This window comes from Muscardinus avellanarius (genome assembly GCF_963383645.1).
Source record: "Muscardinus avellanarius genome assembly, chromosome: 11".
Lineage (NCBI taxonomy): Eukaryota > Metazoa > Chordata > Mammalia > Rodentia > Gliridae > Muscardinus > Muscardinus avellanarius.
Window position 1 is genome coordinate 96565584 of NC_137797.1, and position 25760 is coordinate 96591343.

Here is a 25760-nt window from a genome sequence, read left to right on the forward strand (position 1 = left end):
TACACTTATTCTTTCTTTTCTAACCTTTTTAAGGAAAATCTGTATGCAGTTTTTGCTTTTTTAAAGTAGCCTCTTTAGGGTTTATGATGAATACATACAGGACTTATGCTCTACCTTCATGAACTATTATAGCATTTCGTGTGTATGTGATTGGTTTTTCTTCTTATCAGGACTCTATAATAGGTATTTTAGGTAGTACTTTTCTGCCTCTTAGCAAGCCTGGTGATTTTTGACTGGATGCCAGACATCATGAATTTTACTTTGGGGTGCTGAATATTTTCAGATACTTTTCACTTTTGTTGTAGGATGTAAATCACTTGGATAGTCTGCTCTTTTTCAGGTCTTGCTTTTAAGCTTTGATTCAGTCTAGGGCTAATTTTCCATTATTGAGGAAGAAAAAAAAATGACAACGAAACACCTGAGTATTCATAAACTATGTGGTTTTCCACTCTGACTTGTGGGGACAGGAACCATTCCTGGCCCTGTGAGCACTGTGGTTAGTCACTCTCTCCTTGCAGGAGTGGTTTCCGTTTATTCACATGCACGGCTTGATCAGTCTTCGCTGAAGACTTGAGAGGTGCTCTGCAGAGCCCCAAGGGCCCCTCTCTGAGAATATTCTGCTCCCCGGAACTCTGCTTTGCAAACTCCAGCTGCCTTGCTGTCTGCATCCCACCTTCATCTCTTCCACTAACAGAGATAGCTGGGCTTTGCCTGACTCCCACTCTATATCGTGACCTGGACAATCTCTCCAGGATCTAAAGAGGACAGTCATGGTTGTCCTATTGCTTGCCATCTCTCAGGGATCACCTTTTTTCTCTTGCCTAATGTTCAATGTCTGAGAATTGATATTTCTTCTATTTTTGTCTGCCTTTTTAACTGATTGTAGAAATTGCCTGTGAGTGCTTAAAACTCCACCACCACCACCATTGCCACCACCACCAGAATCCCAGAGGAATCTATTGGCCAAGTTGAAGCCACCTTTAGAACAGACCTAGAGTGCTCACTTTGGCAGCACATACACTAAAATTGGAACGATACAGAGAAGATTAGCATGGCCCCTGCACCAGGATGACACACAAATTTGTGAAGCGTTCCATATTTTTAAACAACAACAAAAAAGAACAGACCTAGATATTTCCAGGGGCTGACATTCCCTTTTAGTAGAAAATGCAGTAATTTCAGTAAGCGTTTGCATCAGAATCTCTGATAAAAGGAGCCAATCACTTCTGCTAAGAATATGGGTGGAAATATATTTATTTGGAGTAAGCGGGCCCACTAGAATTATGTGGAAAAGGTCTGGTGACAGGGCGAGAATTTGGGTCAAGTCCGTGTGGCTGTCATCTTGGCCAGCAACGTATGATCTTCTTCCTGTCTTATAACATGACTTCGTAGTGTGTTTTCCCTCCAGTCATTGGCTTTATGGGCAGATGAGGAGACCTAAGAGTTGTACAGGGTCAGGTCTGGCTCCTCACCAGCTGTGCTGTGCAGGCTAAAACAGCCTGTCAGCTTTTCCCAGCTGCAACATCCTTACCTGCAGGAAGGTCTTGTGCCACTCCAGTGTGAAGAGACTCTAAAAATGCCTAATAACTACACTTGAGTCTGTACTGAAGCCACTTGTAGTCTACATGGCTGGAATTATGAGTCTTAGTGAACGCAGTCTATATTTGCAAGATACCTCCTTCTTCTAGAGATCCCAGGAGATGAGACACTTCTTGGTAGACATCTGGAGTGTTGTGGAGCCCTCTCTGGGGTGGCGAGTGTTACTGGGAGTCTGACGATGACTCTCGGATTTGTGTTTCCTTCAGCTGCCTCTCTGCCCTCCCATTGAAAGTTCTCTGGTTGCAGGATGAAAGGAGTCTCCTTCACTCTACTTTCATAATAAATTTATGAAGGGCAGCATTGGTTCATCTGAAGTGTAAAGATACTGTAATCAACACATCTTTATGGAGAACTCAGCTCAGGGCCAAGTATGAGAGAAGGCGGGGATAGAGACATCTGAGATCTGGTTATAAGCCTGAAAGAATTTACTTCTTGCTCTAAATTGTGAGATGAGCTGTGGGCGACAATTTGCCCACAGAACAAAACAGACTGTGATCAGTAGCTCGAGGCCAGCAGGTACCATGAGAGCTCAGGACAGGATCAGGACAGGTTCAGTGTCGGAGGCTGGAGAAAATGATAGATTTCTTACAGAAATCCACCTTCTAGCACTCAGAAGACACAGAGGAAGGGGGCACAGAATGAAGGCCTAGAAGCTGGACAATGTGGAGTTTGAAGAGCCAGGGTCAGGCAGCCGTCGGGATGGAGCGCTAATGGCAGTGGTCAGGCAGCCATTGGGATGGAGCGCTAATGGCAGTGGTCAGGCAGCCATCGGGATAGAGCGCTAATGGCAGTGGTCAGGCAGCCATTGGGATGGAGCGCTAACGGCAGTGGTCAGGCAGCCATCGGGATGGAGTGCTAATGGCAGTGGTCAGCAGTCATTGGGATGGAGCGCTAGTGGCAGTGGTCAGGCAGCCATCGGGATGGAGTGCTAACGGCAGTGGTCAGCAGCCATCGGGATGGAGCGCTAACGGTAGTGGAAGCCACTGTGTCCAGTGCCAGGGAAGGACCCCCCACAAAGTGGCATATGCCACATGGAAATACCACATGGGGAGTCAGATGTAGGAAGCGGGACACCTCGTGCTCCTGTGTCTACTTCAACATTTCCTCTGAATATTTGCACACTCAGCAGGGTCTCTCAGTCATCGCAGTAGCCCCGGGTGAGAGACTGAACACAATTCTGGCTGTCCAACATGAGGGAACTGTGGGTAGGAGAGGTTAGATGCCTTTTGCGTGGTGATATGAACAGGAAGTGGGTGGGAAGGACCCATGGGTGGTCTAGGTGTGACTAGAAAGAGGTGCAAGAGACACTTCTCTGCTGGGGTCCAAGCCTGGGGAAACGCGAGTCAGGAGCTGAGCCCAGATGCTGCAGGGGACCATGTGAACCCCACCTGGCACTAAAAGCGCAGCTTAACTCTGGCGAGGTGAGGGCATAAGAGGAAACCGAGGCAAGCAGAGGGGGAAGCCAGGTGCTCAGCAACCTCTTTCCAATCAAAAGAGATAGAGTCATATCTGCCTTGGGGAGGGGAGAGGGAAGAAGAAGTGGGGGACACACAGGGAAGTCTGGTTTTTAAGCTTGTTTAAGAGGAAGTGCCAGGAGCCAAACATCCAATTAACCTGACATCTCCTGCCTCCCGAATATCTGAGCATCTAAGAAGAGAATTTAATATGTGGAGGCTCGGGAGAAAAGTGACTAATAGTGCAAACAGCCCCAGTTTATTTAAAAAATAGGTCAGACCCAACAAACCCAAGAGGCGCTTTCCCAGCGGCTACGGATCCCGGAGACAGAGGGAGTGTCGGAGCCAGGCCATTCTGATCTGAGGTAGGTAGGCTTTGCTGCTGTACCACAGAGACAGCCCGCGGCGGACAGGAAGTCCAGGGCCCAGGCGCTTTGTGGCTCGCTGGGTCTCTGAGCTGAGCCACACTGGAACCCTGGTAATAAGAGCCAGGGATTGGCCAAGGTCGCAAAGCCCGAGGGCCCAGAGCCCACCCTGATCCCTGATCTCCTGCTCTTAGTGTTGAAGTGCTTTCTGGAACCTTCCGCCACCTCTCTCCCAGGGGTTCTTGGCCATCTCAGACATTGTGTGGGAACCTCAGTAGCACCCAGGCAGTGCTAGGCTGGTATGTGAGGGCCAGCTTGAAGCTTGGGGGGCCAGAGGGGAGTGGAGAAGGTGTTCATGGGCGTGACCTTGGGAACTTGTTCACTGTGCAGATTGTGGGGTCCCCCCCAAAGGTTCTGATCTCATGCATCTGGGGTGGGTCTGAGAGCTGCCCCCACAATGGTCTAACACAGATTGGAAGACAGAAACTCTGTTCTAAATCAGAACCCAGATTGTCTCCCTTGGAACATTAGTTTCCAGCACGTTGATGGATCTCTCAGGAAAAAAAGAGTGTCACAATCATCAATTGGGTGGCAGCAGACACCCTCCTTCCTTCTTGGAGATATACAAGTCATTTTAGGAAATTAAAGGCTTAAAAGTATCACAAAGAAGAAATCCCTTTAGCTCACCTGCCCAAGCATACCTGGCCATGGAGTGCTTGTTTTAGAATTCCTTTTTATTGGTGGAATACCACATGGCAAACATCAGGGTAGACTAGTGGTTTTCAAGCTGGATGACGGATGGACACATCAGAATCCCCTGGGGGCTTGCTGAGCATAGATTTCTGGGCCCCACCCCAAAGTTTCTGGCTTTCTGGTTTCTATTAAGCCTCAGCATTGGGATTTCTTACAGGCCCCGGGTGATGTAGATGCTGGTGGGCTGGGGACCGCACTTTGAGAACCACTGCCCCAGGCCCATTTGTGAGCCCTGGCTCCACCCAGGGTCCTGTCTGCCTCCCGCAGCCCCTCCACACAGTGCTGGAGGAGGGAGGCAGATGGAGGCCGAGGGTGGTGGGCAGCAGGAGCTGAGAGCAGGGGCTTCCAGGAGGCGCAGCCTGAGAGGCTTGACTCCAGGGTGTTAAAGCAGGAGGTGAGGGTGGGCTCTGCTGGAGAGACTGTAAACCAGGACGTTAAGTGGCCACGGCAGCTGGCCCTCTGTGAAAGGCAGCAGTGCCGCCTTGCCCCCTACATTTGGGGCTGGGAGGGGGCGTCTAGCGGGTGTGCCTCAGAAGCCCACTGTAGTGGGGACATGAGGACAGCTGGCTGGTTAATGACCCAGAACCAGTTGGGGAGCCCCGGAGATCAAATGCAGGAAGATGATGGTGACTCGTAGGCCCCTTCCCCCGCTCCCACCCCAGACTACTGGAGTCCTGGCCCCTGCAGTAAGAGGTGGGGAGATAGGGCCACTGCTGACGCACACTGCTTCCCTGGGAGGGGGCTTTAAATCCTTGTGCGGGGGCCCATCCTGCAGCCCACCTGGCAGGCAGCATGGGTATAGAGCAGAGAGGAGGCTGGGTCTCGGCCATCTCTGGCCAGAGGTGGACGTGAGAGCTCTTACCTGTGGTGTGATCTTAGGCAGCAGGTGAGGCCCAAGTGCCCAGCAGAGCCCGCCTGACTCCCACCATTAGCGCGCTCTCCCCTGGTCTCTATCCAGAGGCAGCCAGATGGTGCTAGAAGAGCTAGCTTGTTGCACCATTACCAAAGACCCCAGCCACAGTGGGGATGGCAGTCTTTGGAGTAAACAGCCACCGGGTACGGGTGAGTGTATAAGATGATGCTGTGTGTGCAAGGGCCATGCTGTGTGTGCAAAGGCAATGCTGTGTGTAAGAGTGATGCTGTGTGTGCAAGGGTGATGCTCTGTGCAAGGGCAACGCTGAGTGTGCAAGGGTGATGCTGTGTGCGTAATGGCAATGCTGTGTGCAAGGGTGATGTGTGTGCAAGGGCGATGATGTATGTGTAAGGACGATGCTGTTTGTGGTCAGAGCGATGCTGTGTGTGTAATGGTGATGCCGTGTGTGCAAGGGCAATGCTGTGTGTAAGAGTGATGCTGTGTGCAAGGGTGATGATGTGTGTGCAAGGGTGATGCTGTGTGTGTAAGGGCGATGATGTGTGCGTGAGGACGATGATGTGTGTGTAAGGACGATGCTGTTTGTGGTCGGGGCGATGCTGTGCGTGTAATGGCGATGTCATGTGTTTAAGAGCGATGCTGTGTGTGCAAGGGTGATGCCGGGGAAGGGGACAGGTGTGAGGATGAGCGAGGAGGGAGAAAATGAAGCAGCCGAGAAAGAAGACAGGGCTGGGGCGCAGGCCGGCAGCCCCTCCCAGCCTCCTCTGCGGGCCCACCCCCCTGCAGCCCTCTCCCTCCCTGGGACCTGCAGGCCAGGCAGACCGACTGCTGTTGTGGATGGATGACTCTGGTTGGAAAAAGCTCTCTTGACATTTGGAGAACAGAGCAGGATTTGGCTCCTCTAGCGGAGCCTCTTGTTCTCAGGAAAAATGTTTTAAAGCTTGGGCTGGTGCCAGTAGGAGCCATTTATAGCCCAAAGGGCTCGGGTGAGCTTCAGCTGCCTGGTGCGGGGAGCGCTGGCTGCTCCTCTGCTCTCCGTGGCCACCTTTCTCCTTTATTACCACCCCCCCCCACCGTCCTTCCTTAAAGCCTCTCCCCTCCCCCACTGCGTTCCTACTTTCTTGGAGGTTCCAGTCGAGATCTACCTCTGGCTTGTGTGTGTGGCCCTAAACAAGCTTCTTTCCTCACGTGGGTCTCAGTTTCCCCATCCGTAGTTGCAACCTGGAGCCTATTGTCTGCTCCCTTCTACACGCAGACACCTGGGGCAAGTGCCCACATGCGCTTAGCTCGACTGACGCCCTTTCCTCTGGTCACGCGTGGCCTGTTGAGCCTGTTTCTGTCCCCAGTTCTTGCTTCTGCCTGGGCCAGCTCTGCCACCCGTTTCTGAGCACTGGGCCTGGCTCCTGGCAGCGGCTTGGTGAAGTGGGGCGGGACTGCGCCGAGCCCGCCGTAGCATCCACGGTAAACGCGCGGTCCTTGGCATCACTAGATGCTGGTTTACATCCTGGATCTGTTACTTGCTAGCTCTGGGCTCTGGCAAACGACTAAAGTGTTTTGGAAGTTTAGTTTTCTTGTCTGTAAATTTCAGCACCTCGTTGAGTTATTATGAAGGTTTCATGAAACAGCATTTGTAAAGTGCCCGGCACAGCGGGCCCTCGACTGGTGTTAGGCGGCGTTGGCATCATCGTCATCGTCGGCGTCATCATCTGTCAGTTGCCTGCCTTTGCAGGTGGAGGTGGGTTCAATGGAAAATGCTCTCTCTAGCCAGGCGTGGTGGTGCTCGCGTGTAATCCCAGCGCTTGGGAGGCGGAGACAGGAGGATCACACAGGTTCAAAGCCAGCCTCAGCTACTCAGTGAGGTGCTCAGCAACTTAGTAGTGAGACCCTATTTTCAAATAAAGTATAAAATAAGTCTGGGAGGATAGCCCGGAGGTAGAAAAGCCCCTGGGTTTCACCTCCAGTACCACCAAAAGACCAGAAAAAGGGAAGAAAAAAAATGCTCTCTCTAAGACCCCACCCAAGCTTGGGAAAGCCTGCCATCCTTCAAGGACCAGCCCCAATCCCCCTCCTCAGAAGCTGTCCCCATCTTGGCCTGTAGCCTTTGGGCTTCTATGCCCTTTATGTATTTCAGTGTTTCCTGGGGGCTGGGTCTGTTCACTCCAACAGAGTGGGTAGAGCAGGAGAGACGCTGTGCTAAAGATGCCCCAGGAAAGGCCAGCCTGGAGCCAGGGCACAAGTTAGAACCCTGCTGGCAGGAGTAACTTGACACAAAACCTGACTGTGGGAGGTGATTCTCAGCAGGCCAGGATACAGCACCAGGAGGCCATGAGCACTGCAGAGCCCTCCCTGGGGAGGAGGGGAGAGCAGGGAGGACCCTTTCCAAACTCAGATGCTCCAGATACCCAGCAGGATCAGGGGACAGGTGACAGCAGAAACAATCACTAACCCTGGACCTCAGGCCGAGCTGGCAGCACCAGGCTCCGGGGTGGCGAGATGTCTGGGGAGAGGCCCCGGGAGCTGGAGCTGACAGCTGCAGCTGTGGTGAGACAGAGGCGCCGAGCTTGGGAGCCATTCTGGCTGTGGGTCCCCGTGTGATTCCGAGTCCTTTGGCTGACTTCTTGACTGATATACTATACGGTACAGTTTGACATTTGAAGATTTCCCTCACTCAGAACCTCTGGTTGTCAGTGTGAGCTAGGGAGGAGTTGGGCTTTGACTTAATAGATGAGACCACGGAGCCCCAGACCTGTCACCTGTTTCCCACAAGTGTTTCCTGGGCCATGGGTGGGCAGGCAGGGGAGCCAAAGGCCGTGTTCAGGGACCCTTCTCACGGCTCCCATCTGCATCTGAACCGTCTTTTGTTGTGGATGGATTTCTAGAAGGGTTTCCACTTGCTTATATGGGAACCAGGAGGGCTCCTATGCATCCCTTGTTGGTTGTGCAAGACCTGCACAGTGCCTTTCTCTGGCAGGAGTTCAGTAGGATTTTGTGGAATTAAAATCAACACCCCATGTATCTGGGTGCCCGGGGACTTTGGCTCCTGCCCCTTCCCCTCTTGGAGAAGACTTCTGGGAGAGGGTACACCTGTAAGCCCTTGTCCAGAGGCCAAGTCCCCTCTTCAGGAGGCGCTTAACCTTTGTGTACCATATATGTTGAGATGTACTCTTTGGTTTACCATTTGCCTTTTTATTTTGTTTGTGATACGTATTGACTGAAGCACCATTAATATCTGCTTGCTACACCTCTTTTCTTGACACTTCCAAGTCCACGTATCCAAACTGGAATTCATTATTTTCCCAGCCCAGCCGGCTCTTCCCGCTGACTTGATTATTTCTGTTAATGTCACCACTATTTTCCCAGTCACTCAGCATTGAAAAGTGGAAGTCATCTCCCATCCCCCCTCTCTCTTCCCCCATGTTCTGCTGGTTGCCAACCCCTCCTATAGGTTCTATCTCCGCATTTCTCTGGCAGGCAGCCTCGCCAACACCCCAGGACTTCAGATGCTCATTATTTCTTGGCTGGACCTTGGAAATAGCCTCCTAGAGCCACCCCCTGGCCTCCCTAATCCCTGTCTCTCTACTCCTTTCTCCACTTTGCCTCAACTACATTCGTCTTCCATAAGTAGAGCTTAAACACAAATGCAAATGACAGCAGCTCTCAACTGTCTTTTGCATTGGACTGCAGCCCCTTAGCCCGGCCACTGCTTCCTTCTGACCGAATCCCCCACCACCTCAGCCAATCTGCTCCCAAAGAACTTCCCTGCTTTCCTTGGCCTTTACCTTTGTGCTCCCACCAATCCTCCCTCCTAAAATTTCCTCTCCACCTACCAAAAACCATTTAAAAAGCTCCCCACCTTACCCCATGGCCAGCTCTCCCAGGATTCCCTGACTCTGAGTTGAAGCGAATTCCTCCTCTTTTGAACTTTCTGAACAATTCCCTTAAACTTCTTTTGCATGCAAAATACACTTGATTTCAGCTTCTCTGGAGCCATTTAGGGTCTAGAAAGCAGAGTCCTTGGAAGGTTTACTTCCTGTATGTGTCTTGTTTCTTCCCTTTGACCCACCTGGTGCCCACTGTACGGGTGTTCAGAAGGTATTTGTGGAATTAAAAGCAACACCCCATGTAAATGAGTGTTCAGGGTTCAAAGACCACTGCTATTTCCTTGCATTCCCCTGGCAGAGGGCACACCTATAAGCCCATCGACAGATACAAGTCCCCTCTGCAAGGCTGAACAATCCCTGGCAGCCTTTAGGGCCAGGGATTGGCTTACAGTCACGTCTTTGTCCCCAAGACCTGTGTCTACTGAAATCGGTGGCCCCTCAAATCCATTCATCCCTTTGCCTCATGCAAAGTGAGTCACACAGTAGATGCTTCCCAAGGTGGCTGTTGAGAGGGTCTGTGGATAGGGACCTTGGAATCAGAGTTGAGTGACAGCTAAGGGCTGCTGGAGGTTCTCTAGCCATGGCTCCGCACAGTGCCTGGACCAGCTAGTAGTTTTTCTCTCCTTAATGTATTTAAATGGAGTCAATATTGGGGTCAGCTGCATGCACGGAGCCTTCTTCAGCTTTAGAGGTGACTCTACAGCCGGCACGGGGGTATGCAATTGACACAGTCTATTTTTAGCCTCCCGGAGACCGTGACCAGCATCCGAGCCGAGGGTGGGCGCACCTGCTGCATTCTAATGAGGCAGCCCGCTTGCCTCTCTGCCAGCCAGCCCAGGCGCTCGCCGACCTGAAATCTGATGTTTCTAAACTGGGAAGTATGCTTATTTCCCAGAGGTGTCAGCCTAGATAAACCAGGAAAACGGGACCATCACACTCCCCCAGCTCGCTACCCCCAACCTGGACCCAGGGCAGTCTGTGCCCAGGGCATGGCAGAGGGCATGGAGCTGCTTGGATTTCTCCATCTATTCTGCCCTGGGATCCACCCATTTCCCTTGCTAGTTAGTAGGTCTGTGTCAACCCAGCTCATGGATGAGAAAATTGAGACCTAAAACGGACATGTTTTTTGTAATCAGAATAATAGTAAAAGTAATTAAGTACAAAAGTAATTAAGCACTTATTACATGCCAGGCAGTATTCTAAAAAGTCTTTGCATCTACAAACTCATCCAAACACCTTGACAGTTCTTCCAGGCAGGTTTTATTTGAGTATGTATTGATGACGGAGCAAGCTGAGACGCAGTGGTGACAAATGGCCCCCACGGTCACGTGGCCAAGTAGCAAAGCTGGGTCTCAGGGCCAGTCCGTGTGGCCCCAGGGCTTGAGTTTTCAGTCATCATGCTATCTGTTCTCAATTCTATTTTTAATTTTACTAGAGCCAGGAGAGAATCTTGGAGCCCCAATTCCCAGCCCAGAACACCAGCTGCTGGGGAATCCTGCTTCTCTGGTTTTTTTTTTTTTTTTTTAGTTCTGTTCAGGTTCTTTCCTTCTTTCATCCATCCATCCACCCTTCCTTCCTTCCTTCTTCCTCCCTCCTTCTCTCCCCCCCCTTTTCCTCCCTATATCATTCTTTCATTCTTTCTTCCTCCATCTATCCATTCATCCATCCCTCCCTTGTCTTTCTTTTTCTCTTTCTTTATTTCACTCTCTCCCTTTCCTTCCTTCCTTCCTTCCTTTCTCTCTCCCTTTTTCTTTCTCCATCCCCTCCCCTTCCTCCCTCCCTCCCTCCCTTCCTTCCTTCGGTGCTGGGGCTACCAAGCTGCACCCCACCCTTCTACCGGCTTCTAGCTTGCTTCTGCTCCTGGTGCAACTCGATGCTCTGTGGAGCATCCAGGGAAAGGAGACCTTCTTTGTCATGACTCTGCTTCTGTAGTGAAGTTCGAGCCGCCCTCTCGTTTCTGGAAGCTCCGTGACCTGCATCTCCTTCTTCCCCGTCCACTCAGCCTGTGGGGGAGGGCACAGGGACAGGCAGCGATGGGGGAGAGCACTGGAGAATCCGGAAAGAGCAGTCATTGGCAGGGCTCGGGCAGGAGGTCAGCCATTGTGGGCTTTCCATGGCTGAAGTTCAGGGGAAGCTGTAAATCAGAAACTGGGGGGGTGCATGACAACAGATGCGAGGTACCAGAAACTAAGAGATCTGCTTTTGGGGGGCCAAGTCCTATTTTAGCTCTGAGTTACTTGCTGGGTGTAGACAAGAATATAAGCCCGACCTTCCTAAGCCTCAGGTGGGACTTTTCTTCTTTTAGTTTAATGGACACTTATTATATGCCTAGACCTTTTTTAAAATTGTTAAAACTTTTCTAGAACTTTTCTAGGAACTTGGCTGGCCTGTGGGCACACACCTGTAACTCCAGCTAATCCAGAGGCTGAAGCGGGAGGATCGTGAGTTGGAAGGCAGCCTGAGCAACTTAACTGTCTCAAAATAAGATTTTTAAAAGGGCTGGGGGTATATAGCTCAGTGGTAGAGCACTTGCCTAGTACGCGGCAGGCGCCGGTTCACTCCTCAGCAATGAAAAAACAAAACAGAACAAACTTGTTTAATCTTCAGGACAGCGAGAAGAGGTAGAGAACACTGGTTTTCACTTTAGAGAGGGGAACTGAGGTATGGGCAGGTTCAGAACTTTGCCCACTGTTGTATAGCTAGTGTTTTAGTCAGTTTTCTGGAGTTAGAACAGCACACCCAAGGCTGAGTCATGTGTAAATAAAAGAGGGTTATTCATATCGCAGTCTGTAGTGCAAGGGCATGGCCCCAGCTCCTGCTTGGCTGTGGCAAGGACCAGATGGAGGGTGACGCTCAATGGCAGGAGGTGTCCAGGAGGGAGAGGTCGCCTGGTTAGGTGGGAAGCCAGAGAGCTGGGATTACAAGCGTGTGCCACCACGCCCGGCTAGTGTTGCTCTTTTATAAGGCCACTCTCATGAGAACTAATCAGGAAGAATGAGATTAATCCCTCCCAAGGCCACGCCCCCCATCACCCAATGACCTCTCCCTAGGCTCCGCCAGTGGGAGCTGCGGCGATCAGATTGGGCTGGAGAGGGGAAGGAGAAGTTCGAGGGCGGGGCCTGACACGTGTTAACCAGCCCCTTCTCTCCCCCTCAGGTGAGCAGCCCCCCGTCTCAGCCCCCTCAGCCCGTCGTCCCGGCCAAGCCTGTGCAATATGTCCATCACGTGTCCACTCAACCCAGCTGCCCTGGACGGGGCAAGATGTCCAAGCTGCTGAACCCAGAGGAGATGACGTCCAGAGATTACTACTTTGACTCCTACGCCCATTTTGGGATTCACGAGGTAAAGTGTCCTGAGCTGAGGGTTAGGGGGTGGAGGGCTGGTGGGAACGGCCTGGTGCCGCTGCTCTATCTCCATCAGCAGAGGCGGCGCTGTGTCTTCAACTCTGCACCATCCTGAAGTGAATTCTCCCAGTGCTGCCTGCTTAACCTGCTGTCCTCCCCATGGGTCCTTCTGGGAGGGCCAGGGGTGGGCCTGGAGCGGGTGAGCGGGCCTGGTACGTGAGTGTGACTGTGTGTTCCAGAGGGTGAGGGCTGCTTAGGGCGTGCGTGTTTTGCATCTCAGAGCCCGTGTCTGTCCCCATTCTTGAGCCCAGGACATCCGGGGTGGATGGATGGTGTTGGTCCCTGAACAGACCTCAAGTGCTCGCAGCCAGAGTCCCAAAGCTGAAAGGGCCTCTACGGGTCATGATGTCCCTCCTTTACACCAAGGAGCATCTCCAGGCGCAGAGGCATGGGCAGCTTCCTTGGTAACCTGGCTCAGGTCTGACTCCTGATTAGTTCTTTGAAATTCTTAGGTCTAAATGCCTATGTTCTACCGTATCAGGGGATACTATTAGCCATGAAACCTTACTAGCCCGTGAAACCTTATTAGCCATGAAACAGAACAGGGGCTTCTTAACCACAGGGGGGCATTTGGTCCTCACTCTATACCCCCCCCCCTGCAATCTCTAGCACTCTCTTAAGCCCCCAACAAACACCAAGCATTTATTGAGTGCTTACTAAGTGATAAACAGAGTTATAAGCAAATTGTGTGTATACTTTAATCTAATCCAAGTAAGAACCCTATGAGGGAAATGTCTCCATGCTCCTCATTAAAAAAAGGAACAAAAGTTTGCTTGCTGCTCAAATGCATTTTCTGAACAGGTCTCCAAGCTCCACCTTCCAGTCAGAGGCTGCTGTAAGCCCTGTGATATCCAAATGGTGGTGCCTTTTCTGGAAGGTATTAAATAATAAAAGCCAGCATTTTTTAATTTAAAAAATTAAAAAAAGTGCTTACTGCGTGCTGGGTGTTCTTCCAAGCATTTTATTTTGTTGGCGTGTGTACTCCTAAGTCAGCCTGTGAGGACGGTGTTATTATTTGTCCCCATTTTCCAGATCAGGGCAACTCATTGTCCTTGTTTCTTTGCAGAAGGCCAAGAGCTAATGAGCACACAGCTAGAAATTAAACCTCCACATTTAGCCCCAGGGACTTTATTTCTAACCATCATGTAATCTATCCTTCCTTCCAGGCCATTCTAGACCCTGGCTGCTAGGGAAACGCCCAGGTCCTTAAATAGTGGGCATCTAAATATCCTTCTGTCACCCCTGAAGTCTTCCCTCTTCTGTATTTTTGGTCTCCAAGACCATCAGCTGTGGAAGGTCGGAGACACATGGATGGACTGCTAACACTGTTTTGTGCAGAGCAAAGGCCTGCTCATTCCCCATCATCCAGCCCTCGGGATCTCTGCTTGGGACCAGATAGCAAGCAGCCAAGCAGCCACACTCTACCACCTGTGTCTGCGCAAGATCTGTATGGAGCTGGGCTGGCTGCATCACAGTCCTCTTTCTTTCCACCAATAACAAGATGCTGGCTGGGTATGGGGGCACATGCCTGTAAACCCAGTACTTGGGAGGCTGACCACAGAAGGACAGCAGGTTTGAGGCCAGCCTCAGCAACTCAGTGAGACCTTCAGGAACTTTGCAAAACCTTGTTTTAAGATAAAAAATACAAAGGCCTGAAGGTGTAGCTTGGAGGTAGAATGCCCCTGGGTTCAATTCCCAGTATCAAGAAGAAGAAACACCAGGCATGGTGGTGCACGCTTGCAATCCTAGCATTTGGGAGGCTGAGGTTTGTGGCCAGCCTCAGCTACTTAGTGACGCCCTCTGCAACTCAGTGAGATCCGATTTCAAAATTAAAAAAAAATAGGGCTAGGGGTGTAGCTTGGAGGTAGAATGTCCCTGAGTTTCATCCCCAGTTCAGAAAAAAAAAAAAAAAATAGGGCTGAGGGTGACTCCTGGAGGTAGAATGCCCCTGGGTTCCATTCTCAGTATTGCAACAACAAAAAACAAGAACAAAACAAACAAACAAACAAAAAACCAAGAGAAGAAGAACCAGAGAACCAGGAAGTTCATGTGGTAGGCTGTGCTGTGGGCCTCCTGGTTAACAGTGGTGAGCAAGTGTCGTGGAAGCGGGTTTGATTAGTGTGTACATACGAACAAATAATACCAAATGAGGCTGGGGAGTGTTCTGGAGAGCACAGCAGGAGGCTGTTCTGGAAGTTTCCCATCCCAGGGCTCCATCCAGATGTGACGTGGTACCCAGCCTCCTTGGGGGAGGGGCCAGGGAGCAAAAGACTCTGTCCTTCCAACCCAGGGCTGCTCTGAGGACAAAGTCCTGAGCAGGGTCTGGAGTGGCAGATGTGCTTCCTGATCTTTCCACTCAGAGAGCTGGGGCGAGCCCCCTGACCTCCTGGACTCCAGCTCTGACTTTCCAGTGTCTCTTGGAGTCAGTGCTGGGCTTGGTACCTCAGGCTCAAGAAGAGATCTGGCCAGTGTGTCTGTGTTCCGAGCCCTGGCCAGCTCCTGGCCAGCTCCCTTCTTTTGACAGTCTTGCTGCAGGCTCCTTTGAATTAGATTGTTCTTCAGGGCCTCGTTTCCCAGCAATTAGTCAGTGTGCTGTCATATGCTTAACAGGCAAGCAGGCTGGGAGACAGAGCCATCCCCTGCCCAGGGCTGGGAATTGTTTTCAACAGAGAATGGCATGTTCTCTTCTGAAGTGCCTGGGCATCTTTGGACTATCCCCCAGGATTGACTAAAGCAGGGTAGAGGGAGAGGAGAGGGCCTTTTCTTTGGGCAGGCTGAGTTGCAAAGTCATGACTTTTGTTCTCCCCAACTTGTACCTTAGGACCTTGCTCCTGTGGTTTAGGGCTTTAGGGAAAGGAGGAAGGGGCCAGAGAAGTGACAACAGTCAGTGAATTGAAGCAGGGCACATGGGAAACTCCTAGTTAGCAGACACAGGCTCTCCAGAGGTGCTCGGCCAACCCAGGAGGGGCAGCTAGGGCTTTGAACTGTGGCTGTGACTGAACATTTCTGACTTCTTGCTATTTTCCTCTGACTCCTGCTCACCCTCAATGACTTCCTTGCATGGTATCCATTATTATGACAAACTACTTGAGATAATAAACTTAAAAAGAGGAAAAGCTTGTTTGGCCCAGTTTGGGAAATTTCAGTCCATGGTCAGATGGCCCATTGCCTTTGGACCTGTGGCAAGACAGAACATCATGATGAGAAGCACATTGTGGACCTCATGGCAACTAGGAAGTAGAAAGAAAACCAGGAAAGGTCAGGGGCCCAGTGTCCCCTTCAAGGGCATGACCTTGTGACCTAACTTTCTCCCACCAGGCCCCACCTCCTAACGCTTCCCATTAACACCATGGGATGGGGACCAAGATTTCAACACATGGGCCTTTCTGCGACATTCAGAACTCAAACTATAGCACGGGCTCACAACAGATTGAAAATATACAGAGCACTTTTTTATTTTTAATTAGAAACCAAAAACAAGTTATCTAGAAATTCTCCAAATGATTGGACTTTAAGCAATATTCTTAACAACCCATGGATGAGAGAAGAAAATACAGGGGAAATTAGAAGATAATTCAAACTAAATGATAGAGAAAATACAACATATCAAAATTTGTGAGCTACACTTAAAGCAATGTTTAGAGGGAAATTCATAGCTTTAAATATTTATATTAAAAAAGAAAGGTATGAAATCAACATTCAAAACTTCCACCTTATGAAAGTATAGAAAGCCAGGCTTGGTGGCACATGCCTACAATCACAGTACTTGGAAGACTGAGACAAGAGGATGATTGGGTTCAAGACCAGCCTCAGTAACACAGCAAGGTTCTCAGAAATCTAGCTAGCTAGATTTTGTTTCCAAACAACAACAAAAAAAATGAAAAATGTAAAGAAGTCTGGGGTGTAGCTTGGAGGTAGAATGCCCCTGGGACAGACAGACAGACAGACAGACAGACAGACACACACACACACACACACACACACACACACACGAAGGAACAAATAAAACTCAAGTAAGTTGAAGAAAGGGGAAAAGAAAAATAAAAGTAACAGCAGAGGTTAATAAAATAGAAATTGAACAGCGGAGAAAACCAGCAAAGCCCAAAGCTAATTCTGGAAAAGACAAAATTGATGGCACCAATCTAGCGTGATCAAGAAAAAGCAGAGAAAACACAAATTACACTATCATAAGTAGAAGCAAGGGCATCATTACTGGTAGCACAGATACTCAGCAAGCAGTGAGAGAATATTATGTCAATAATGTACCTATATATTTGGCATTTCTTAGGTGAAATGTATAAAGCCATTAGAAAAGACCTTTCCAAACTGAAACAAAGTAAACAGGAAACTAAAAGAACCCTTCATCAGTTAAATAAATGGCATTTATCATTTAAACTCTTTGCACAAAAAGCATTCCAGGCCCACATGGTTTTACTGGTGAATGCTATCAAACACTTACTACCAGTCTCACAAAACTTTTGCAGTGAATGTTTGAGGAGAGAACACCTTCTAACTTCTGAGATGAATCCAGCATGACTTTTATTAGCAGTGGAGGTTAAGAGAAAATTACAGGTCAACATCCTTCATAAACACAGATACAAACTCCTGTGAAAGAATGTAGTAAAGAAAACCCAATAATATTTAAAAGGGAGAATTCAGCACGTCGAAATGTTGGTTCAACATTTAAAATCCATCCGTGGAGTTTAACACATTAACAAAATAAAGGGAAAAGTCATATGCTATCTCAGTTAATGAGGAAAAGGCATGTGACAAAATTAAAGAACAATTCAGAATAAAAGCTCTCGACCAGTTAAAAATAGAAGGGAACGTTTTCAGCCTAATAAAAGACATTTACGGAAAGCCTACAGCTAATATATTTACTAATGGCTGTTATATATTGGAACAAATGAAGGATGTGTATCCTCTACAATTCTGTTCAACATTTTGCTGGAAATCTTGGCCAGTGCTGTAAAGCAAGGAAAAAAAGGACAAAAAATAAGATGCATATGAATAGAAAAGAAAAGGAAGTAAAATAAGCATTCTTCATAAATGAAAAGAAAGGGAATGAGGTGGGAGTTGGGGAAGGGCTAAATACATGTGTGCATGAATACCTACCTCTACCAGCTTGTGCTCCATTAAGATGTATGACTACAGTGCACGAATAAAAAATGAAAAATCTACAGGACAAACAAAAATCATACTAGAATTAATATGTTATATGAGTAAGGTTGCAAGATACAAGGTCAATATTTACATTAACACATCAGAAAAGGATATCTTAAAAATGCCATATACACTACCACGGAAGAGTTAAGAATAAATTTAATGGAAAAAGCGCAAGATCTCTCTGCTAAAATCTAGAAAACATTCCAAAGAGAAATTAAAGAGGACCTAAATAAATGGAGAACGGTATCATATTCTTGGCTTATAAAACTCAATTTTGGTAAGATGTCAATTCTCCCACAAATTCAGTACAATTCCAGTCAATCTCATTACTCTGTATGAATTAATAAACTGAGGCTGACATTTATATGAAAATGCAAAGGGCCTAGAAAAAAATAAAACTCTTATACGAACTAAGTTGGAAGACTTTCACCATTTTATTTCAAAGTTAATATAAAGCTACAGTAATCAAATAAATAAGAATCAAGTTGGAAGACTTTCACTACATTATTTCAAAGTTAATATAAAGCTACAGTAATCAAATCAGCCTTTCAATGAACAGATCACAGTAGAAAAGACTATACACAGAAACTCAATTGATTTTTGACAAAGATGGTGAGGTAATTCAATGGGGAAAATGACTGTCTATTCAGTAAGTGGTACTTGAGCCATTTGCTTGTATGACAAAAGATGAGCTTACACACTTAACTTAAACTCAAACAAAATTATTTTGACACAAACCAAAGGCCTAAAAGCAAAGTTGACAACTATTAAAACTTCTGGGAGAAAATATAGACTGTTTTTGTGACCAGGGGGTAGATTCAATAGGCACAAATCAAAAAAGGAAAAAAGTACTGAAAAACTGGCCTTTATCAAAATTAAAAACTGCATTCAGAAGATATAAAAAGGGAAATGTAAGCTATGCGTTGAGAGAAAATATCTAAAAAAGGACTGGTTTCTAGATGATGTCAACTCCTACGTTTTAGTAAGGACAGGACAAACAGCTCATAGAAAGAATGACAGAGACTTGCACAGATGTGTAAAAAGAAGATAAACATGAAGAGCTGTGATCTTCACTAATTGTCATCACGGACATGCAGTTAAAACTAACACAGAGACATCGGTTCATGTCCCCCAAAATGGCTAAACTTAAAAAGAGCAACACTGCTAAGTCACTGGATATGAAACACCCTGAAGGCTCGGGTGTTGTTGAGAGCCGCTAAAATGGCACGGCTATTTTGAAAAAAAAAAAAAAAAATTGGCAATTTCAGATGAACTTAAACATGGACATACCTCAAGATCCAGGAAATTCAGTTCTAGGTATTTACCCAAGAGAAATAGAAACATACATCCTTATACAAGAATTTTTAGCAGGACGTGGTGGTGCAGGCTTGTAATCCCAGCATTCGGGAGGCTGAGACAGGAGGATCAGGGTTCGAGGACAGCCTCAGATACTTAGGCCCTTTGCAACTCAGTGAGACCCTGTTTTTAAAAATAAAGAATAAAAACTAGGGCTGGGAGTGTAGCTTGGAGGTAGAATGCCCCTGGGTTCCATCCCTAGTACTGCAGAAAAAAAAAAAAAAAGAATTTTTATAGTGGTTTTATTTAATGATAGCAAACAAACAAAAAATCTCAAACAAAAGCCTGGAAACAATCCACCTAACCATCAAGTGAACAAATAAAAAAAATGTAGGTGTGCTCATACAATGGAATACTACTGAACAAGAGGACGAAACAAACCTTGGATACACGCGACAGCGCGAATGAATCTCAGGAACTTTGCTGAGCAAAAGCAGTAAGACATCCAGGGTCCAAGTCACAGGACTCCATTTATTAAAGTCTAGAACAGGCAGGAGGAAGTTTGGGCGACAAAAACCAGATCATTGGCTGTGTGGGCTGCGGCTGGGAATGGATTCCAAAGGAGCATGACTTAGTCCCCAGAGCAAAGGAAATGTTGTGTGTCTGGGAGGCGGTTACACAGGCGCACAGCTGTGCATATCCTTACCCTGAGCCACACGCAGCCATGTGCCACACTGTGAAGTTTCGGCCAGTGGTGGACCACATCAGCACAGTGGTCTCATAGGGTTATCTCGCCTGGTGACCTCACGGCCATTGTAGTTCATGTGACATTCACATGATGATAAAATCACCTGTTGGTGCTTTTTTTTCAGAATGTATCCTTGGCATTAAGCAATATAGGATGGTACTTAAAATTGATGTTTTTACTATACCTAAATTAGACTTCACTACAGTTAATTTCCAAAAGAGATCTCTAATACCATTGGTGATGAGTTAGTTAAAACTGTTTACTGACAGTTTGAATAACCAGAACTCATGGCCAAACCATCACGCACAGAAAAATGTTCTCTTTGGGGGTAAACCATTTTCACAGGGTATCAGGTTCCTCTGTTGTTACAAAGCACTTACTTCTGGTCAGAAGAGCACGTTTTCTCTTCTTAAAAACAAGCAAGTGAAAAAAAAAATACATTCCTAACACCTCCTTTAATCACCTGTTCCACAACAGTCCTTTTATAGAGGCAGAAGTTTCCATCGCAGGTCTAACAGGAACCTCTCATACCGTGTTGAAATGATTATAGTTTTTGTTTTCTAATACATTGGAGCTTTTCCCAGGTGAGGATGTGAAGCGCTCTGTCTGTCTGTCTGTCTGTCTGTCTCTCTCTCTCTCTCTCTCGTGTGTGATGTCATTGTGATTCTGGAAGAACTGGCTGGCATGGTCTGGACCACAGCCCTGCTGCCTTCCCAGGTGCCTCGAGCCCATTGACCTTGTCTTGGCTTTGACCTTGTCTTGCTCATCCTTCCCCCACAGGAAATGCTGAAGGACGAGGTACGGACGCTCACTTACCGGAACTCCATGTACCACAACAAACACGTGTTCAAGGACAAAGTGGTTCTGGACGTTGGGAGTGGCACAGGCATCCTTTCCATGTTTGCTGCCAAAGCTGGAGCCAAGAAGGTGTTTGGGGTGAGCATGGGTGCCCCCTCATACTGGCTTCTACAGAGCCAGCCCTGCCCTTGCCTTCCTGGGTCCCCCCTAGCAGTGCACACTTGGCCCACACCTTTGAGTAGAAGGAGAGAAAACCAAGTGTGAATCTCAGGAGGCAGGTCAGGTTCCGTGCCATCCAGTCATTGCCCCGGTGACATCTGTGAATTTTTGGTTTTCCTGGGACTATTCCATTGACATCCTGACATCCAGTGCTTGGTTCCATGCTCAGCTTGAGTGTGGTCCAGTGTGGTTCCAGGTGTGAGCTGTAGTTTGAAGCTCTGCTCTTCCACCTGTTAGGGGTGTGACCTTGGACTATGCGCTTCTCAGTTTCCCCACCTATAAAATGGGCATAATAATAGTGCCTCTTCCAGAGAGTGACTGTGAGGGGGGGGGGCATGTGGACAGTGCTGAGAACAGAGCCTGGCGCTTGGTACATGCTCGAAGGCTCCTTATTGCGGTGGAGGTAGGGCCCACGGAGGGGATGGGACATTCTCTTTCTTCTTGAAAGGGCAAGTTGGTCCCTATGCATTCGGACACTTTAGCTGCTACAGCTCTCCAAGCCAAGGTAGAGGCTGGCTCTTTTGGGTCCCCACCTGCCCCTCACCGCCAGCCACGTAGCCTGGAGAAAGATGGTCTGGGAGTGTCAGCTGATGGCTAACATTTAAAACAATACCCAGGTCCAAGGCTGGACACAGGGGATTAAGTGTGGTCAAAATGAAAGGCTAACTGTAATCAGACTCCTGGCATGGGGGGGCTCAGAGGCCCCTGGGCCAGCAGAGCAGCATTCAGGGCCCCCTTAGCCCCACGTTCAACAGGGCCACCCTAAAGCCTACCCTGGGGAACCTCAGGCTCCTGGGTCCACTGCAGCCCTCCAGTCCCCCAGCAACTCCTGCCCCAGAGGCTCAGCCCTAGGCTCCCAGCAGGGATAGTGCTCTGCCTTTAGGCTTAGTGCAGACAGTACTTGGACCATGGCTGTAGAGTGTTCTGGAAGCCTGGGAAGCCCTCAGGGTGCTTTGGCCAGGAACAGCTGTGAGCACTCAGCTGGGGCATGGACTGAGGGGAGGGGTCCATGATGCCCAAGAATCTCATCATCTCCATCGTCTTCTCCTCCTGTTTCTTCATCATCGTCATCATCATCGTCATCACCATCGTCATCGTCATCATCGTCATCACTACCATTGATGCTCTGGTCCTTCCATGCCAGGCTTCCTTCCAGATTCTTCTCACTGGGCGTGGGCTGTGGCAGGGCAGAGTTGGCCTTGATGCCCTCTGGTGACCCTGGGTGCATCGCCTCCCAGTGCCAAGGCCCTAAGTAGCACCTGCCTGAGTGGGCACGGGGTCCGGCGGGGAAGGCAGCGCTGCCGTCCCTGGCTCCCGAGTCACCAGTGCTCCTGCCTGCCAAGGAGCTCGCGGGAGCGCCGCTTGGCGCCTTCCAGCTGTGGAGACTTGGCACAGGCTGTCTGCCTCCCATTCTCCCCAACAGCTCTCATAAACAGCTCCACCACATTTAGCCGGCCTTCTTTCAGGATGGCTCATTTCACAGTCGCTCCGGTTCCAGGCTTCCCCTTCCACCCACTGATCGTCTCCCATGGAGGAGCTAGCATGGCCACGGGCTGGGAGAGAGGGAGGAGAGACCACCGCCCGCAACAGAAAGTGGAGGCAGAAGCAGAGAACAAGAGGCAGGACAAGAGAAACGGAGGGAGAGAGACAGCTCAAGAGACCCAGAAAAGCCAGAGAAATAGAAGCGGGTCAAAAAGTAAAGAGGAGCCAGGCGTGGTGGTGCACGCTTGTAATCTCAGCATTTGGGAGACGGAGACAGGAGGATTGCGGTTCACAGACAGCCTCAGCTACTTAGTGAGACCCTGTTTCAAAAAAAAATAAAGACTAAAAAGTAGGACTGGGGGTGTAGGTCGGAAGTAGGATGCCCCTGTGTTCCATCCCCTGTACCAGAAAAAATAAGTAGAAAGGGATATAAAGACAGAAGAGGGATGAGCAGGAGGAGACGGAGGGAGGGGACTTGCTGGCCTGTGCACTCTGGTGCCGGGGCAGGTGGGTTGGATTCATGCCCCTGGATTCATCTCATCCGCACATGACCACCTGGGAGGACCACGACTTATTCCTCACAGTTAGGAGGTTGTGAGACCAGATGAGAGTCCAGCTGCTTGGCGAAGAGCCCGTGTTCTTTACCACTCATCTAAGGAGCCTCATGCAGATGGGATGGGGGTGACGAGGACAGAAGAGGAGGACAGGAGCAGAGATCTGCAGGCGAGGGACGGAAGGCCAGGGCCTTGCAGCCAGGACTGCCATCTAAGGAGCTAGGGATGGCTCTTGGCAGATGGCCTTCTGTCTCCAGCATTCTCTGTCAGCACATCCTAGAACTCTTACCCCTAGTCTGGAGCTTGATCGCCAACCATCCCTTGAGGCCCTGCTGTGAGCTTCTGGTCCGCTAATCTCTCAAATATGTTGGGCCTTTGCTTGTAACATTTAGGAAGCCTGTGAAGATTTCCAGGTTAAAAGGAACACATTCTTTCAAAGGTGGAGTTTGCAGAAGGATTGTGTAAGTCAGCCTTCCATTCTTGTCCCAAAATATCTGAGACAATCAACCTAAAAAGAGGAAAGGTTTGTTTGACTCACAGTTTTGGAGGTTTCAGTCCATGGTGCTTTCTTGCCTGTGGTGAGGCAGCATATTGTAGTGAGAGCATATGATAGAGGAAGGCTTTGTCTCATGGCCACAGTGAAAGAGAGGAAGAGGAAGGGCTGGGGTCCTAATAGTTCCCTCAAGGGCATGACCCCAGTGATGAAAGACCTCCAGCTAGACCCTACATCCTAAAGGTCCCACCACCTCCCAGTAGATCCAAAGCTGGCAACCAAGCCTTTATCACATGGGCAGTTGGGGGACATTTATCCAAACCATAGCAAGTGTTTACAGCTAAGTTGTGTGCCTATGGGGAAGGGAAGGATCTTAAGACCAGCCCTGAGGTCCTGACCTGGCGTTTTTCTAGATAGTATCTGTCCAAGAATGTGCCCATTTTTACCCTGGGAGGGCTAGATGGGGGGATTTTGGGGGGACAATCTTGCAGCAACTCTCGCCTGGCTCTGTCTCTCACTCTGCCTGGGAGGTCTGTGCTGCCCAGAGGGCAGGGGAGAATCCACAATCCCCAGCACAAAGACTAGGCTTGCCATCATGGCCTACACCTAGGTTTTAGCCCCTTGGCAAAAGCAATCCATTTAGTGGAAGGCGCTAGCCCTGACATGCGAGGGCCAGGTTTCAGTTCTCAATCTGCCGCAATTCACTGGGTGGCCGTAGGCAAGTCACTGTGCCTCTCGTGGCCTCTACTTCTCCATCCATTAAATTGGTGTTGGATGTTGTGTTAGTCAGCTTTCTGTCACTGTGACAAAATACCTGACCTAAGCAGCTTATAAAGAGGACAGGTTCATTGGCTCATAGTGTCAGAGGCTTGAGCCCATGATGGGCTTTGTGCCTGCGATGAGGTAGCACATCATGGAGGAAGTGCCTTTTGGGGCACAGCTGCTTACCTAGGGCAGACTAGGAGGTAAAGAGAGAGAAGAGGAAGGGCTGGTGTCCTAGTATGTATCCCCTAAAAGGGCACATCCCCAAAGACCTAACTTACTCCCGCTAGGCCCCACCTCCTAAAGGCTTCATCAACTATCCAATAACATCACAGCCTGGTGACCAGGGCTTTCAACACATGTGCCTTTGAGGGACACTCAAGATCCAAACTATGGCAGATATGCTGTGATTTTTTTTATTTTTGACACCTCTCCCCTTTGTTCTGTGCTCTCTCTAGATCGAGTGCTCCAGTATTTCTGACTACTCAGAGAAGATCATTAAGGCTAACCACTTGGACAACAGTAAGGCACACCTTTGAGCATTTCCCCTTGGAGGGAGAGGGTGAGGGGCTGGTGGTTTCCATTTTGGGTGCAAAGACTGACCTAACGGGAGAGTGCAGAGCACTTGGACTGGGGAGGGGAGCACCTAGCCATGGCCCCTGTTAGCAAGACGTAGCCCTGGGGTGCTCAGGTTCCCACCCCGCCACACCAGTGAGTGGTTGGATTTACTCCATTTCAGCTTTCAGCAAACCCCACTTGTGGCTAAATCCTCACTTGTCATGCCCTCCGCTTGGCCCCACCTGTCGGCCACCTGCTGAGTGCTGTAGCATGGCAGCTCTTCCTTTTCCTATTCTTCTCTCTCCACAACCCCCAGCCTTACCTCTCCCCATCATCTACTCAGTGGGATCCTGACAGACCCACTGCCCACAGACCTTATTGCGGATAGGTTGTCCTGGCAACCAGGATGTTCTCGGGAGTGGGACCTTCTTCAAGTTGGAGTCTGATTATAAAGAGATGCATCCCCTTCCCTTCCCTTCCTCTTCTCACGCCTTTTCCATGGACCACGATGTTCCCCAGCCCTTTCTCAATATGCTCAGACCTGCAATCAGACTCTGCACTTGGAACTCTGGGGACACCACACTGGGTGCTGGGGCTGCAGTGAGGCCAGGAGTGTGGCAAGTTGACACGGAGTCAGAATACAGGGGAGTGAATTGGAGTGGAGTGAACAGGGCTGGCAGGGGTCAAGCCCAGAAGAAAGAGCTCCTGTACATGGGTGGAAAGAATGGGGCTGGGAGGAAGGGTATGTCCATCCACGATCTCGGCTGGAAGGCCAGCGGGTAGACCTGGGCAAGGGGAAAGAGTTCAGAGCAAGAGGCCAGGGCAGGAGGCAAGAAATGCATCCTCCTGGTCACTCCCGAGGAAGTCTGGGCTCTCTGCAGCTCTGCCAAGCCCCAGGCACTGAGTCAGCACAGCCTTCCTTCTCTGTGCTGAGAGGCCCTTCCGCTCCATGCACGAAGTTCCAGTCATGCTCTTCACCGCCCCTCACAGCTCTTCTACTTCCCTGCAGGGTGAGGATCTGGCTCTGGGGGTCTGACCTGAGGAACCAGGCACCTTCGTCTCCCCATAAGATTGCAGACCTATTTCTGCATGCCCTCAGCGCTGCCACCTCTCCTGTCTGCTGCTTGACCCGCTTGCCACAGGCTCCTTGAAAGAACAGTGGCATTATACATCCGACAGACTTCTAGGGGTGCCCTCACGAGGCAGGCTCTGGGTATAGACAGGGAGCAAGTGAAGTCCCCAAGTTCATGGCCTCTGCATTCCAGTGGGGTGTGGAATTACAGAGGCCAAGGAAAGACACCAGGTGGTGATAAGGGCTCTTCTGGTCACTGAAGTAGGGTGATAGGATAGAAAGGGA

The 25760-nt window shown here is 49.3% G+C and overlaps 1 protein-coding gene across 1 annotated transcript in view; it reads left to right on the plus strand.

Annotated features, from left to right (window-relative positions):
• Positions 1-25760, plus strand: part of PRMT8 (protein arginine methyltransferase 8) — a gene marked incomplete at both ends in the record, with an annotated part of 87585 nt that overhangs the window by 22788 nt on the left and 39037 nt on the right. The window contains 3 exons of the mRNA XM_080705963.1: positions 12080-12265; positions 20318-20473; positions 24304-24367. Coding sequence (XP_080562089.1) covers positions 12080-12265; positions 20318-20473; positions 24304-24367 — 406 coding nt within the window. The remainder of the gene's footprint in view (positions 1-12079; positions 12266-20317; positions 20474-24303; positions 24368-25760) is intronic.